General features: G+C 36.2%; 1 protein-coding gene across 1 annotated transcript; it reads left to right on the top strand.

Annotated features, from left to right (window-relative positions):
- The first annotated feature begins 11,187 nt into the window (after positions 1-11,187).
- LOC129904269 (serine/threonine-protein kinase-like protein CCR4) lies at positions 11,188-14,230 on the top strand. Its single transcript, XM_055979809.1, has one exon. It carries the CDS (start codon positions 11,347-11,349, stop codon positions 13,669-13,671), a length of 2,325 nt encoding a protein of 774 aa, XP_055835784.1. The 5' UTR covers positions 11,188-11,346; the 3' UTR covers positions 13,672-14,230.
- Positions 14,231-16,823: the final 2,593 nt, after the last annotated feature.

Here is a 16,823-nt window from a genome sequence, read left to right as displayed (position 1 = left end):
TGGCAATCCAAGTCAAATTAGATAAGCCACTAAAATCATGCCACATGTCAAAGTTAGGTGGCAATCCAGGTCAAATTAAATAAGCCACTAAAATCATGCCACGTGTCAAAGTTATGTGGCAATCTAAGTCAAATTAAATGAGCCACTAGAATAATACCACGTGTCTATGTGACATGTTCTGACCAATCAAATTAAAACTCTTCAACAAAGAAATCTGATTGGTCAGTCCAAACCAATCAATCAAATCACACCCTCATACCACTCCCTACAACTATAAATAGGGGTTCTCATTATTCTGAGAGGGTGGTTTTTTTGGAAGAACAAGAAGCAAGAAGAGAGCTCGTGGATCAAAGACCGCAAATTCTCTACAAAGCTACAAAGTTCAAGTAATCAAATCCAAGTTCAAGTTCAAGATCAAGAACGAAGAAGAATATTTACTTGTTCATATTTACTGTTCGTCATAACCATACAAGGGTTCGTGATGAATAATTGAAATCCAAATTTGAAGACAAAGATTCAAGATCAAGCTATTCAAGCCTTTGACTCTAAATCAAATTCAAGTTCGACATATTCCATATTATTTGAAGAATCAGAGGATTATCATAGAGATTGTAACTCGCACTACATTTTGAAATCAAATATTACACTTTGTTACTCCAATTTTCCGGTCTTGATTATTTATTTTTCTCGGCTCGAAAATTTGTTGTTTACAATGTTGTTGTACAGAATTTACTGAGTTTTATCACCTTGTGATCACTTTGTCCTACTTCAACTCAACTACTGCTACATACAATATAATATATAACCTACTCGAATACTACTACTGCATACACTAACTCAGTTTCCTATGTTAAGCATTCAACTGAGTCCTATGTTGACTCAGAGTCTCCAACACTTTCCCTCAAGCTAGTGAGAGGAGGATCATCCACTCCTATCTTGCTCTGAAATCCTGTGAATTGTTGTTTGGTTAGTGCCTTAGTGTGAATGTCAGCTAACTGATCCTGAGATCGAACAAAATGAGTAATAATTTAACCTCTAGCCACCTTTTCTCTGACAAAATGATAATCCATTTCAACATGTTTTGTTCTGGCATGTAGCACAGGATTCACAGTCGGGTATAGTGCATTGAGGTTGTCACAAAAAAGTATTGAAGTTGTGGACAGTGATACACCAATGTCTCTAAGAATATATGTTATCCATGTGATCTCTGCTGCAGTCGAAGCCAATGCACTATACTCAGCTTCAACACTTGATCTTGCAATTGTCTATTATTTCTTAGAGATCCAGGAGATGCAGTTAGCACCTAGGAAAATTGAATACCATGTAGTTGATCTTCTTGTCATAGCACAACCTCTCCAATCTGCATCAGAGTATCCATACATCCATACAACCTGAAGGGTAAGTGTGCAATCAGCCTAAGTCCCAGCTGAGTTGTGGCTTTAACATATCTGAGAATCCTTTCAATAGCTTGGAAGTGCTCATAATTAGGAGTCTGCATGAACTGGCTGAAAAACTTTACTGCATGAGTGATATCTGGCCTAGTTAATGTGAGATACTGAAGACTTCCTACAGTACTCCTATACAATGAAGCATTGACAAGACTTCCTTCAGCTTCCAATAGGCCATGCTTTTGTGCAAGTGGTGTGTTCATTGGTCTAGCCATGGCCATATCAGTCTTCTTAAGCAGTTCTATAGCATACTTACTTTGATTTAGATAAATACCACCATCAAAATATGTAACCTCAATTCAAAGGAAGAAATGTCGTTGTCCAAGATCCTACATCGCAAACTCATTTCCAAGTGCAATAATTATTTCTTGAATATATGTAAAGGAGCTTCCTGTAATCACTATATCATCCACATATAAAAGAAGAAGAATAGTACCTTTCTTGCAGTGAAGAACAAATAATCATGAGTCTGCTCTACTGTCACTTGTAATAATCCTCAAAAATGCTTAAAAGTACCTTAAAATGCCTTGGAAATAGGTCGCTTGCATAACACATTATCCTTATCTTTTTTGGAAAATTTGAGTCCGAAATATCAATCAAGGGTCAAAACCTACGGAAAAATAGTCTTGGTGGATTTTTAGAATTCGTGTATCAAAAGACTTTTCAAGAATTGCGCAAAAAAAGAGGGTGCGCGGTAAGTCCGCGTCGCAAACTTGCTCCCCCATAGTTCAATTTTATCTGAAATCTAGCCAAAAATTACTTCCGAAAAAATAAGGCATAAGACACATTCGAGGAATGCGATTTACCCTTTTTCACATAAAACGCATGTGGCCAATGCAATTTACATGTTCCCAAATTTAGTTTTAAGTGGGGGGGAGGGGGTACTTTAGACATTTCCCAAATTGTTAGTTCATGAATCTGGACAGTTTTAGGGCCTAATTCATCTCTATAAACTAACCTACACCTCTAATTTCATTCATTCTTCTACAATTCACTTACTCAAATATTTCTTTCTCTACAAAAGACTCTCAAGGAATCCATTGAAGACCTCCAAGAAATTCACTTAAGCTCTCCATCAAAACTCCTAAATTCTTCCAAATGTTTTTGTCTTCTCACTCAAGGTATGTGGGTATTGATTCATGAATTCTTTCATCCATGAAGCCCAATCAATTTCTCAAGTTTTCTATTAAATTCAAGTATGAGATTTTATGGATTCTATGATTTTTCTTTCAATTTTATCAATTGAGTTTAATTACATAATTCTCTACTCAAATATATATGAATTTTATGATATTGCATGATTTCAATGATTTTCCAATAAGTCCTCTTACATGATACTTAGGGTTCATGATCTCATTATGAGTTTTGTTTAATTCTTATTAAATTACATGAATTATGATTCTACTTATGGTTATGAATCTATTTTAATATAAATTGATAATTATTGCATTGAATTGAAGAGTTTTTTCATGAATTCCCCTACATTGATCTCTAGGGTTCATGATATTAATTATGAGTATTTTCAATTATACTTTCAAATGATATTATCTTTATAAATTATGTATGGACTGATAGAAAGTATATGATCATACATGTTTTCAAGTCAATTTCATTATTTACAAGACAATTGATCATGTATTCTTGTTTTACCCTAATTTCCAAGTATGAATTATGATTATGTATTTCAACTATGATCATGAATTATAAGTATGTTTCAAATTATGATTTTCATGCAAATTAAGGAAAAGGTGACTTAGGGCCTAATGTTGTGCCTTAAGGCCTAATGATATTACCTATATATATATGATTTATAATGTGGAAGGACAATACCTGTATTGCACTTATGTTATGAAAATAAGCTACTCTATGATTTCAAACCTATGATCTTGACTATGATATATGTTCATTATGATTTCTATGTTATGTATGATATTCTGTTGAGAGCTTACCTAGCACTGAGTGGACCTTGGGATAGGCATTCTCTCTCGTAGCAAAGGCAAGAGACCCGTAGTAAGATCCCATTGTCTCATAACTACGTTCCACCATAGGTTAAAGGATCACCCGTAGAAGAGGCTTGATTCCTTATGGTTCACTCGTAGTTGAGGCTCGATCATTTATGTAGCTTAGTGGATCCACTTAGGCATATTGGATTCTACCTTGGTAAGTAGTCTCGCCCTTTCCTCTGATGTATGGGTAAATATTAGGAATCCATATTATAGCTCACATATTTTATGTCGGTTAACGATCGCTCTCACAAAGGTAAAAATGACTCTCTCTCAATGTTCAAGGTATTTCTTACTATGGCTAATATATCTTTCATCAAGACTATGGATTTTAAAATGACTTTTATCTCCCACATATGCATGTTCCTTTTATGTTTTAAATGACTAATCCTATCCTTTACTTAATATAATACTCTTATGGTTTATTATGCATTGATCATTCTTAAGACTACTTATGATTTTTACTACTTCTCCAATCATGCTATTTAAAATGGTCATTTGTACAAACATAGTTTTCTATGCGTTGCATTGCCTACATACTTAGTAAATTCAAACATACTAACGTATACTTTTTGCCTACATTATATCACAATGTAGAGACTGACGCTCCATCCTCTTTCTGTGGCTAGGTGGTGTTCCATTGAAGATTAGTTTGGTGAGTCCTCATGCTTCGAAGCCGACCCGAGTCATTCTTTCCTTTATTATTGTTTTTAGACTACAATGATGTTTAAAGACTACTTTATGTAGTGTCATTACTTTCTTTAAGGGTGAGCTAGGAACATGTCCTAGTCCCCGCCTATGTAGTCATGTAGAGGCATATTGGGCATATGTATAAAGAGTCTATGTTGTCTTGATTCTCTCTAACTATTCTTTGTCTCCTTAGATTTTTATGAGTTTCCACTTATTGTTTACCTTATGTATGCTTATGATATGCTAAGAGGCTTGGTTGGAGTTTCTTCGGTAATTCTAATCTCTGTGTCACATCTAGGCCCTAGTTTGGATCGTGACAACACTTGAAACCAAGATGAAGTAAGTACAAACTAAATCTGTCCAACCAGGACCTAAGTGCCTGCTTAAGGAGACATATAAAACTTTCTTTAGGGAACACACATTATATGGATACTAAGGATCAATAAATCCTGGTGGTTATGCCATATACACTTCTTCATGAAGATGTCTATGCAAAAATGCATTCTTAACATCAAGTTTTCTAATGGGCCAGTGTAGGCTGACAGTTACTGATAATACTACCCTTATGGTTATAGCTTTGAGAATAGGACTGAAGGTCTCTTCAAAGTCAATTCCTTCAAGTTGAGAATACCCTTTGGCTACCACTCTAGCTTTGTATCTGTCTATAGAGCCATATGATTTGAGCTTAGTTTTGAAAACCTACCTTGATCCAACCACATTCATGTCACTAGTTCTAGTCACCAAGGTCCATGTTTGATTTTGATGTAGGGCATCTAATTTTTCCTTCATGGTTACATACCAGTATGGCAGTTTTAGTGCCTGATCTATGGTCTTAGGCTCATCGTTAGCTGCTCCATTGGTTGCTATCAAAGCTTGTTTACTCTTTAATCTTGTCACCATGTGATGTCCACCTGTACTCTCAGAGGTTTGAGCAGCTTCTGAGACTCCACTTGTGCTTTGAGAGGTTAGTATCTCCTCAGGTATTGAAATTGTGTGTCCAGAGTCTTGGTCAGCTAGACTCTCATGGCCTTCACTCTCTTGTATATCATCATTAGTATGATCATTACTGTTTGATGATAGGGCATCATCAGGCTGAGCATTATATTTAGTGTGCACTACTTCTGGAGAAGTATGTAACACTTTCCCTAGATGGATAATATCAACTGCACTGAAGGCTTGGTGATCACCTGAAGTGTCATCCTGCACTACAAAAAAGAACTCAAGAAAGGTAGCAAAGTGAGTGTGATTAGTTGAATCAAGTTTTTCTGGTTGTAAATAAGGGAGTATATGTTCATCAAATATCACATGTCTAGAGACAAACACTCTTGTAGTTGATGGTTGATAACATCTGTGGCCTTTGTGTAGACTACTGTAACCAATGAACACACAAGGATAGGTTTTTGGTGCAAACTTTATCTGACCTTTGAGATATGGATAACACCTGCAACCAAAGACCTTTAAACTATTATAGTCTGGAGATGTCCCATAAAGCTTGACAAATGGTATCTCATTCTTTAACACTGAGGATGAAAGTCTATTTATTAGGAACACGGCAGTGAGGAAGGCTTCTACCCAAAGAATTAAGGGCAGTTTGGCATGAAAAAGTAGTATTACCCTAGTTTCTACTATATGCCTATGCTTTCTTTCAGAAATTCCATTTTGTTCAGGAGTATTAGGGCAAGACATTTGTCTTACAATGCCACATCTTTCCAAATGCTTAATGAAAATATTACTGATGAACTAACCACTACCATCACACTGAAAGATCATAATTGGCTTGGAAAACTATTTTTCAACCATGTTTTGGAACTTGAGAAAAACTTCAAAGAATTCTGACATAGTTCTAATTGGATACACCCAAGTGTACCTTGTATTATCATCAACAAACAATACATAGTATTTCATATGTTGAGATGATGAAACAGGAGTTGAACCCCATAGATCACAATGAATCCTAATCAAAGGTTCTTTCTCAATATTATTTCTCAATGCAAAAGAAAGTTTGCAGCTCTTTCCTAACTAGCAGCTAGTACAGATAGTAGGCACTTTATTCCAACTTTCAACATCTATGAATTTATTTCTATTTAAAAATTGTAAAGATTTTAAATTAGGGTGGCCAAATCTAGCATGCCAAATCCAATATGTCTTCTTCTAGACTGAAGATGTTGTCACAACAAAGATGTCATTATCTTTCAGTGCATAGAGTCCTCTCATCTTAGATCCCCTGGCCAGCTATTTCCCCGACTTCTTGTCCTTAACAATAAAATAATATTCATTAAACTCAAGTGACAAAAATTATCCTTAGCAAGCTTACTAACAGACAATAGGTTCTTATTTAACTTGGGTACTACTCATATTTCTTTAACTTTCAACCTTGATTTTGTAATGTTTCCAACATGTGTAATATTTAGATGTGATCCATCACCTACGATTATTTTATCATGTCCATTGTAAGTTCTAATATCAGATAGATTACCTATGTTGTTGGTCATATGATTTGTGGCTCCTGAATTAACATACATTGTAGGAACAGTTGTTCCTTGCAATTTGGATGCTGCCAAAGCTTGTGGGAGAGTCTCTTCAGCTTGATAGGAGTAGTACCATATGTAGAAACACTTAAGTGTAGTGTGATTATTCCTACCACAACTTTGACAAGCACTAGATGAATACTTTTCCTTTATTTGATTTGTTCCTTGCATGGTTTGGTTGTTCTGATTGAAGTTTCCCTACCCAGCAGGTCTGAATCCTCTTTCTCTTGAGTTGTAGTTAGAATTCCCTCTATTAGAGTTTCCTCTGAATCCTTTGCCTCTGCATCTTTGTGTAGATAAAGCCATGTTATGGTTCTCCTATGACACTTCATCCTTCTCTACTCTCACGTCAAAGCCTTCAATTGCATTGACAAACTGATTGAGAGTTAGATAAGGTGCCTTTCCAAGCATCACAGTTCTGAAAGTCCTATATTTGGGAACTAAACCTCTGGCAAAGTTGATAAGTTTGCTATCCTTATCAAAAGGTTTGTGTATGGCTGCAAGACCATCATATATACCCTTAAACTCTTTCAGATATTCATCAAGTTTCTTATATCCCAACTTGATGTTCTGTTGTTGCTTGAGTTGAAACTCTTTATCATTTTTTGCTTGAAGATATGCCTCTTTCAAGCATTACCACTTCTTCTTGGCTGTAGTACAACCTACAATGAGATACATGCTCTGTTCAGTCATAGTTCTTGAGATCTATGTTCTTAATAACACATCTCTTTCTTCCGGTCATTGTCCTCACTTTCTTTCTCCTTTCTATCTGTGGAAGATGAGGTACCTTTGTTTGGTTTCTCCTCTTTGATCGATAGGCAATATCAATCAACCACATACCCCTAGTTACAGGATCTAATCCTCCACGTTTAGGTTTCAGAGGTAGATTAAAAACCTCAGCGAAGGTCACCGAACAGGAATAAGAAGTCTATGACCTTCATAACTTGCATAAGCTGCATGATATGAGTTGTCCAAATTAAGTAATTTGTGGGCTTAAGCTTGATTGGACAAGCAACAATAAGGTGATGTAGGGAAGGGGTTGACAGTAACAGAGCAGTTGTGTTTGGGGCCATTGTTGGATATTGTGGGAGAGAAAATCATGCAGCTTTTATCTTTGCCATAGAGATCTGATATCATGTAGAAACACAGTATAGAAAGAAGACAGAGAAGTTGAAAAAATACTGGTATATTTTGTAATAATGAAACAATAGAACAATGCCCTTTATATAAGCAATGTTGTTGTATTGAATTTACAGAGTTTGATTACTTGTGATCATTGTGTCCTACTCCAACTCAACTATTGTTGCATACAATAATATGTAACCTACTCGAATACTACTACTACTACTACTACTACTACTACTACTACTGCATATACTAACTCAGTGTCCTATGCTAAGTATTCAACTGAGTCCTATGTTGACTCGGAGTCTCCAACAAAAAGAAATATTTTTTTTGTAAAGACTTGTTTTCGTCGCTATGGATAAGTCAATGGACAAGGAATTTGAGAAATAAAACTTCTAAGTAGTAACTTAGAAATTTCGAGCCTAGGCTAGACTTAGATGAAATCTGAGCCAGGTGAGGTATGGGGTAATCTGGTAATGTATGGGTAATTTAATTATGAATTCGATCATTTGAGTTGATAGCCAAGACATTAAGGAGTATGTAAAACTTTACGGAATCGAATTCGGACGAGTAAAACTCTCGTAATTGATCTTGATGTGAAGGGTTGATTTTAAAATGTTATGATTTGAGGGTGTGTTGCGAAATGGGGATTTCAGACGTGAGTTACGAGTTTCTGTCTCCTTGCAACCTTCCACGGGGGATTATTCCCACTATGTCGAGGCCACCATGGCGAGATGGGTGTCACCATGGCGAGGCGGTAGCGAATTTAAACGGAAAAATTCCAAAAATGTTATTTTCCTGCAAACTTCCTTTTTGGAGAGGAAAGGGCGATCTAGGGCCATTCTTTTTCAGTTTTGCACCAAACTCTTCGATAAAGGTAAGTAATTCTTTCCTCTAATGTATAATTTAATTCTTAGTTATTAGAATCTATAGGAATTAACTTCGAGGAAGGTTTTATCCTAAAATTAATGGTGGAAAAACCCTAGTTGGGTGATAGGATCATGAATTTGGCTAAGGGTTAGTATTTTGATATAATCTGGGCATTATAAGCCATTGTTCATTGATTTTTTGTATTTCTTGTTGTTTTTAGACCAAGAACGAGTCAAGACTTTGGAAAAAGGGAAAGCTCCAACTCTTTAGAGTTCGCAAGACTTGTTTCGAGGTAGGTGATGGTTTATTTTCCGTCTATGTTATATGTTCCTGTTAACTGCAATTGATAAAATTACATGCATGTATGTGACTATGGAAATATATAATGAACTTAATGAAATGACTATTGTGATCAATTCCAAGCAATGAACCAGATATTAGATTGTGCAAGTTTGTGAACTTTTCATCGTGATTGTTGAATTGGGTACCACATAGGTACATATTAGATCGGATGTCATGCCGACACATAATTAGATCAGGTACCAAGCCGGTACATATTGGATCAAGTGTCATGCCAACACATATTTGATCGGGTACCACACCGGTATATACTAACTATTAGATTGGGTATCACTCCGACACATTAACAATGTGGGTATGAGTTCCATTAGAGGACCATTGTTGACTGTTGCATTTGAGATTGATACTTTGAAACTGTATATTCTCTTGAAATGATAATTAGTAATATGTTTCTCTATATGGTTGTCTTTACTATGTTGTAGTTACTTGTGTATATTAAACTTACTAGACTGGTCGCGTGATCTGATACTGCACTTACTCTTTCTTTATTGAGTACATGGATTCTTCATGTGGCTGCTAACATACCTTAGTTAGGAGATCAGTGATTGCAAAATTGAAGGGTGAGCCAGCTCTTTCAGGCTACCATGAATTTTTTTCCGTCTTAGTCCTTTCCTTCAGACTTAGACTAATTCCAGACTTTATTTTATATGTTTGTTTTTCAGGGTTGCATCCCCTTATCTTAGGCCTTAGTTAGGAGTTTTGGTACAATGGTACAATGACTTTCAAGTTGTAGGGATTAAGTTTCGCACGTTAATGTTTCTTGTTGATTAATTTTTTGAGTTTATGGGAACTTAGTCTAATTATTATTAAAAATTGTTTTCACATTTTTAAATGTCTATTTCTGTATTAGAAAAATAGTTTGGAATATAGTTTTGGTTCTTCCATTGAAGAATTAGTGTGGCTGTCATTCATGACACTGTTTGAATCGTGACATTTTTAATAGTATTATAGTCTATTTTTCGCTCATTACTATTATAGTTTGTAGTTGTACATAGTCTACTTATAAATTAGTTTGATCTTTTCTAATACAGACAGTTCTTCTAATATTATAAATTAATATTCAGCTTGACAACTTCTCTCTTTTTTAAAAGTTATGTTCATCAAACACATAATTTAAACATGATAACATTGATTATAATTGCAAATGATTCACGTTTTAAAATTTGTATCTTATTCTTTAAGAAACTATAGTCGTATCCTTTTTATAACTGCATACATATCAAAAAGTTATTGTCAAATGGAAATAATATTTTGTAAAACTTATACATAAATCTGAACAGCATATGTCTTTTTTAGTTTAACTATTAAATCATACCAATTTCATTGTATTTATGTATACAATGAATTAGTTATTATTTATGATATATATACTTAACACTGGAGAAACTAATTTCTTTTATTTTTTAATAATAAAAACTTTGATAAATAAAAAGATATGAGAATAAATAATATAACATGTCAACATTATGTAACACTAAATTTTAGAGAGAAAAAAATCACTTAAAAAGGAATAATAGAGGCATAGGGTAGAGTATAATATGCATATAGTAGTTCACTTGATAGCTCAGAACATAGGAGAATTTCTCTGTTTATCTCCCTTTGTGAGATTACTTGATCTCCACTGGCACTGCAAATATGAGGATAAAGTTACAATTAAAATTTCAAGGTGTAGTCAGGACCAAATATATAGCTGGGGAAGCGGTCAACTTAGCTATAAATTATTATATATTCAAAGTAAGCTATATTTGACCAATTTGCCTATGATTTCTATTTTTAATCTGGAAGCAGAGGTCACGACTCCCCTCCTCTTTTAAGAAAAAAAGAATTGAACTTGGAGGGTTAAAAGGTCCATCCAAATTTAAATGTGAATTTAGGTTTATATAATTTTTCAATTTAATTATTTTATCAAATAATTGAGTAGTAACTCCCCTTCTTCTTCACACTCTTACAATTTTAATTCGTTCCAAAAAAATATTATTTTATTATAATTATAAATAATTTAATTTTATAATTACACAAATATCTAAAAATGATTTCAATCTTCAGATTATAAATTTTAAAAGTCTAATTTATTTTTTATTAAATATCATACCAAATTAACGAGATACAAGCGGGGGCCTTTGCCCATTAATTTTCCAAAGATGGACTTGGTCTTGGGTCCTCAGTCCTCACTATCTGCCATTTCTAATCCGCGTTTTCCTTTAGTTTGATTCTTCTTCCAAATCCATCCCTTAAAACTACTGCCTCAAACCTCACAACATTTGACAAATCCCCTCCTTTCTCTAAAAACACCATGAAAGCATCTTTCATCTCAACATTTCTATGGCCATTCTTTCTCAAAAAACTCACTTTTTCTTTTCTTTAGTTTTCATTTCCCTTTGTTTCCAACCCATTTCTTCACTTTCCACTGTTGCCATTTCCAAAACTTCTAATCGCACATTGGTTTGTGCATTGATTTCCTCTTCCTCCTCATTCCCCCAAGAATCATCCCTTAATTGTACTAGCTTTCCTCAGGGAATTCAAATCCCTTTGAACCCTTCTGTTTCCTTCACTGGGATTGTGGGTGGAAACGGTTTCCTTTGTGCCTTGACCTCTTCTTCTACTTCAATCATGGTCTGTTGGAGGTTCTCAAACAATGGCACTGATTTGACTTATAAAAGGATTTATGTCGGTCCATTGCTCACGAACCTTGATTCTGGGAATTCTCATATTTGTGGAATTGTCAATGGAACTAATAGGCTTCAATGTTGGCAGTGGCGTGAATTCAGTTCATCAAGCACCAGCTCCATCACTTCAAATCTTGCTGTTGGAGATGATTTTGTTTGTGGGTTGTTGCCATCTGGTCAAATCCAATGTCTAGGAAGCTTCAGAAATGTTACTGATGCTATTCCCTTGGGGAATTACAGTGAAATTGCAGCTGGTTCTCATCATGCTTGTGCCATCTCCAAGAATGGTAGTTTGGCTTGCTGGGGAAATATGGTAGTAGAAAAGCCGATTGGCCAATTCGTATATCTTGCTTTAGGTGATACAAGGGGTTGTGCTTTGAGGGCTAATAAGACAGTGATTTGCTGGGGAGAAAATGGTTTTAGTCTCCCTTCATCTTTGAGTGAGACATCTTTTGAAACATTAGAAGCGAAAAAAGACATTTTCTGTGGCATTGTGACCTCAAATTATTCCTTGTTCTGTTGGGGAAATAATATTTTCAATTCAAATCCAGCAGTCTTTAATGGTGTAGAAGTTGTTCCAGGACCATGTACCACTTCTTGTCCTTGTTCACCTTTACCTAACTATGCTAAGTTTTGTGGTCAAGAACTAAAGATATGTGAACATTGTGTTTGGACAGAATTTGATCCCCCAATTGTTAACGCGTCAGGTCCTTCGCCACCACCATTATCCCCACAGCCAACGCCATCTCAGTGGAATAGGAGAAATGTGGCATTTCTAGTGGTAGGTTGTGTTGGGTCCTTAATGATGTTGAGTGTCCTTGTTATCTTGTTTCTCAAGTATTGCAAGATTAGAGGATGCAGAGTACACGACTCTGGCCGCCTTGATGAGGTCGGGACACCTCCCCAGCAAGGCAGCCAGACATCTCAAGTTCAAGATCAATTGGGTCCTCAGCCACCAGTCTTGGAAAAAAGACTTAGTCAATTGATTAGCATGGGAAATGGGGCTCATTTAGAAGAATTTTCCTTGCAAGTGTTACTTCAAGTGACGAATAACTTCTCCGAAGAGCACAAAATTGGGACTGGAAGTTTTGGTTCTGTTTATCATGCTACGTTAGAAGACGGTCGCGAAGTAGCCATAAAAAGGGCAGAAGCTTCAGCCTCATCTTCCTATGCTGGTGGCTCAAAGTATAGACAAGAGGACAAGGACAGTGCATTCCTCAATGAGCTAGAGTTCTTGTCACGCCTCAATCACAAGAACCTTGTTAGGCTATTTGGCTATTGTGAAGACAACAATGAACGTGTATTGGTTTTTGAGTACATGAACAATGGCACTCTCCATGACCATCTCCACAAGCTTGATAGCTCATCACTAATATCATGGACTGCTAGGATCAAGGTGGCATTGGACGCAGCCCGTGGCATCGAGTACCTCCACGAGTACGCGGTGCCAGCTGTCATCCACCGAGACATCAAGTCGTCCAACATATTGCTCGACACCAACGGGAACGCCAAGGTGTCCGACTTCGGACTGTCTCTATGGGGTCCACAAGATAACGAAACACACCTTTCTTTGCGTGCGGCGGGCACGGTGGGTTACATGGACCCCGAGTACTACAGATTGCAACAATTGACAACAAAAAGTGACGTGTACAGTTTTGGAGTAATGATGCTCGAGTTGTTGTCAGGGTACAAGGCAATTCACAAGAACGAGAATGGTGTACCAAGGAATGTGGTTGATTTTGTTGTGCCATACATAGTACAAGATGAGATACATAGGGTGTTGGATGGTAGAGTTCCACCACCAACACCATTTGAGATAGAGGCAGTGTCATATGTAGGTTATCTTGCAGCTGATTGTACTACATTAGAAGGTAGAGATCGGCCAACAATGACTGAACTTGTAAATAACCTAGAAAGAGCCTTGCAAGCATGTTTGACCACTCCAAATTTCTCTCGATCCAACACCGATTCATCCACATAATCATATCATTCCTTCCCTTGGATTGTCTATATTGTAATTAAAACATTTTTTCGTACTTGTATTTAATCATTTTATCATACGTAACACACCATTTCTTTCCTAAGTTTATTGTTGTGTCCTCTGTTGGTTTCAATTTGTGGCACTTTTAGCTTGAATTTTCTGAATGCACCTCTCCTGCTTTGGAAGGACCCTTTTACAGGCCAAAAGAAGCCGATCAGTCGCCTCAGTGTAAAATGACTATTTGCTTAGCACTTGAAAGGCTACTTAGCAGCACGTGCCTTGATTGTGACATTGGGCTTGAGGCTAATTGAGGGCAGATCGACTCTAGACTCGAGAATGATTGTTGATTATATCTATTCAAGGATCATTATGAGGGTCTTCCAGCTGTAAAGTGGTTCTTCCCCGGAGAGAGGGCCTACCAGCTACTCGGTTACGAAGTAACTGATCCGAGCCGCACCGGGGATGATCCACCCAAATTTTCCTAAGCAAGAGTAATCGTCTCACCGATTCTAACGTGTTATGGATTAGCCCGTCCTTTTTACATACATTCCTCCCCATACAATTAATTCATTAGAATACTGTTCTTGAGCAATTACATTAAAAGTAATGTTAGTTGTAGTTTTCCTCAATAAAAATAGTAAAACAATACATTTTAGTGTTGGTCAAAATTTACATTACTTTGAACCTAGGGAAGTAAAGAATTGCGGAATCTATACCTACCACAAAGTGAACTTAAGAAATGTGGATGACAGAGCTGGTTAATTTAAATTTTCCTATTCATTTTTACAATATTTAAGACAAGGTTGGCCATTAATACCTAAAGTCAAAGAGGGAAACAAGGAAAACAAATAAAATAGAGTTTACCAACTTGTTTGGTCCCTTTTTTGGTTTTATAGAGTAATTAGGTCACATAATAGAGAAAATGTACATAGAATACAACAATCTTCCAATTGACCTATCTTTTCATCTTTTGTCTGCTTGACCTAGCCTTAAGTTATTTTATAGTTTTAACTTTCATTAAAGGTCTAAGCATCAGTGTGTACTTGACAAATTTTCCATATATAGTTTCTAGAGCTTGAAAGAGCTTGTAATTTGGTTCCAAATAATTGAAAAGTATTGATGAAGAAAAAGTCAACTTGGTAAGACAAAGGCAGATAGTAAGGTCACCTTCTTCTTCTCTTTTAGTTTAAATTATTGGAAAAGAACAAGTCAAGCCACCATAATTGCAAATTCAATAATTTGATGACAGTTTTTCTACTTAAGCAGCAGGAGCGGAGCTAGTTAATAATATGTGCAAAAAACTATTAAATAAATATAAATAAAAAATTTAAACTTATTAAATTATAAGGGTGGTTATAAAATCAAACCACAAATTCATAATGTTAAATAATACAAATGTCTTCTATGCATACAATTTGACGATTGCAAGTTTTTTTTCTTTCTAAATGAGCTAGAGTGCTAGACAGTCTATAATATGTCACATTTACAAGGAAGCAATATTTTATGCTATTGTACAAGGGTGACTACAACAGCAACATATACAGTGATGTCTGAAAAGGGTATATACTGTCACGACCTCGACCCGCTGTGACTGACACCCACACTAACCCTCCGATGGAAGAACCATTAATACAGCCCAAGTATCACATTCACGAGATGCAAGAAGTGTAAAAGATTTAGAAGCAGCTTACTTTAATAGCAATAAGGCTGAGTTCCCATAAATTCAGTAAAGTCTAGTCATAAACCCCTAAACATGCGAAAATACCTAGGAACTGACAGTCAATCGTACCAAAACTCTAAACAAGTCATCAAGTCTAGGAAAGGAAATGCAATCCCAAATAAAGTCATTACAAGTAAACCAGTGTTAAACATCTAAGTCCCGGAAAAAGGACTAGAAATAAAGAGAGTCCACGGTAGCTTGAAAGAATAGCTCACCCTTGAACACGAACAATTGTCACTCCTCTAAACGAGGTCTCTCCGCAGCCGGCAGAATATGCCCTGTACTCAACAAAGACAAAGCAAGTATAGTATCAATACACAAAATCAACAGTGTACTGGTAGGATCACGCGGCTATCCAGTAAGCGGATCATGGATAAGTAAACTCAACATAGTAAGCACATATATATAGAATAAGCTTAATCATTTTCATATCAATCAGTACTCAGCGAGACCACAGTTCAACAATCTCAATGTCATGCAACTTCACATAAGGGTCCTTTCATGGGATCTGCAAACACTTAATTTGTGACGGAATGTGACACCCAATCCAAATATGTCGGAATATAACACCCGATCCAATTATGTATCAGTACGTGACACTCAATCCAATTATGCAATTCAAATCACAAATTACCAACAATAGTCCACATTATAACACTAAGAACAGGTTCATCACAGAACAAGCCAGTAAGTGATCATTTCATATATTCGATAACATACTTCCCTATTCATATACACACATGCATATAATAAAACAATTTCACAAGTACATGAACACATACAGAAAATCAAACCATCACCTACCTCGAATTCGAGTTTCACTACCCTAAGATGCAAAAGCCTTCCCTTTTCGGGTTCATTCCATTTGTTCTTGGTCTAAAAACAGTAAATACATATAAAGTGTCAATATAATGGTCTACCTTAGTCGAATTATAGTATAATTCCCCTCTTAGACCAACCCATAATTCTAAACCCCACCTAGGTCTAATTTCCACCACTCCCACAGGCTAAAACCTTCTGACAATGATCATTCATCCTAGTTTATGGATTTTAGAAATCAAATTATGAGTTTAGGGAGTAGAAATCTTACCTTTGGCGTGAAAATCCATGGAAAATTGATTAAAATCATCTTGGGTCGCCTCCTAACGTCTTAAGAATAGTTTTTGCGGAAGAATACCATTTTTTGGGGGTTTTCCCGACTTAAGTCGCGACTGTCCCGCCACAGCGAGACCATCACCCTTTGGCGGCCCCGCTCTGTCGGGTTGTACGGAAATAGAGAGTTCGGAACTTGAGCTCCAAAATCCCATTTCATAAAACACCCTCATCCCATGGCATCTTAAATCACACCCTTCACGCCAAATTAAATTTCGAGAGGTTTACTTAACCAAATGCGATTTTACGAAGCTGTAAATGCTTTGTATCATCTTGGCTA

Source organism: Solanum dulcamara, chromosome 9 (assembly GCF_947179165.1).
Source record: "Solanum dulcamara chromosome 9, daSolDulc1.2, whole genome shotgun sequence".
NCBI lineage: Eukaryota > Viridiplantae > Streptophyta > Magnoliopsida > Solanales > Solanaceae > Solanum > Solanum dulcamara.
The sequence above is the reverse complement of the archived record's forward strand: the minus strand, read 5'-3'. Positions and strand labels throughout refer to the sequence as shown.

What these genes read in the sequence shown, in the direction of transcription:
- LOC129904269 (XM_055979809.1), top strand. Translation starts at nt 11,347, where the DNA reads ATGGCCATTCTTTCTCAAAAAACTCACTTTTTCTTTTCTTTAGTTTTC.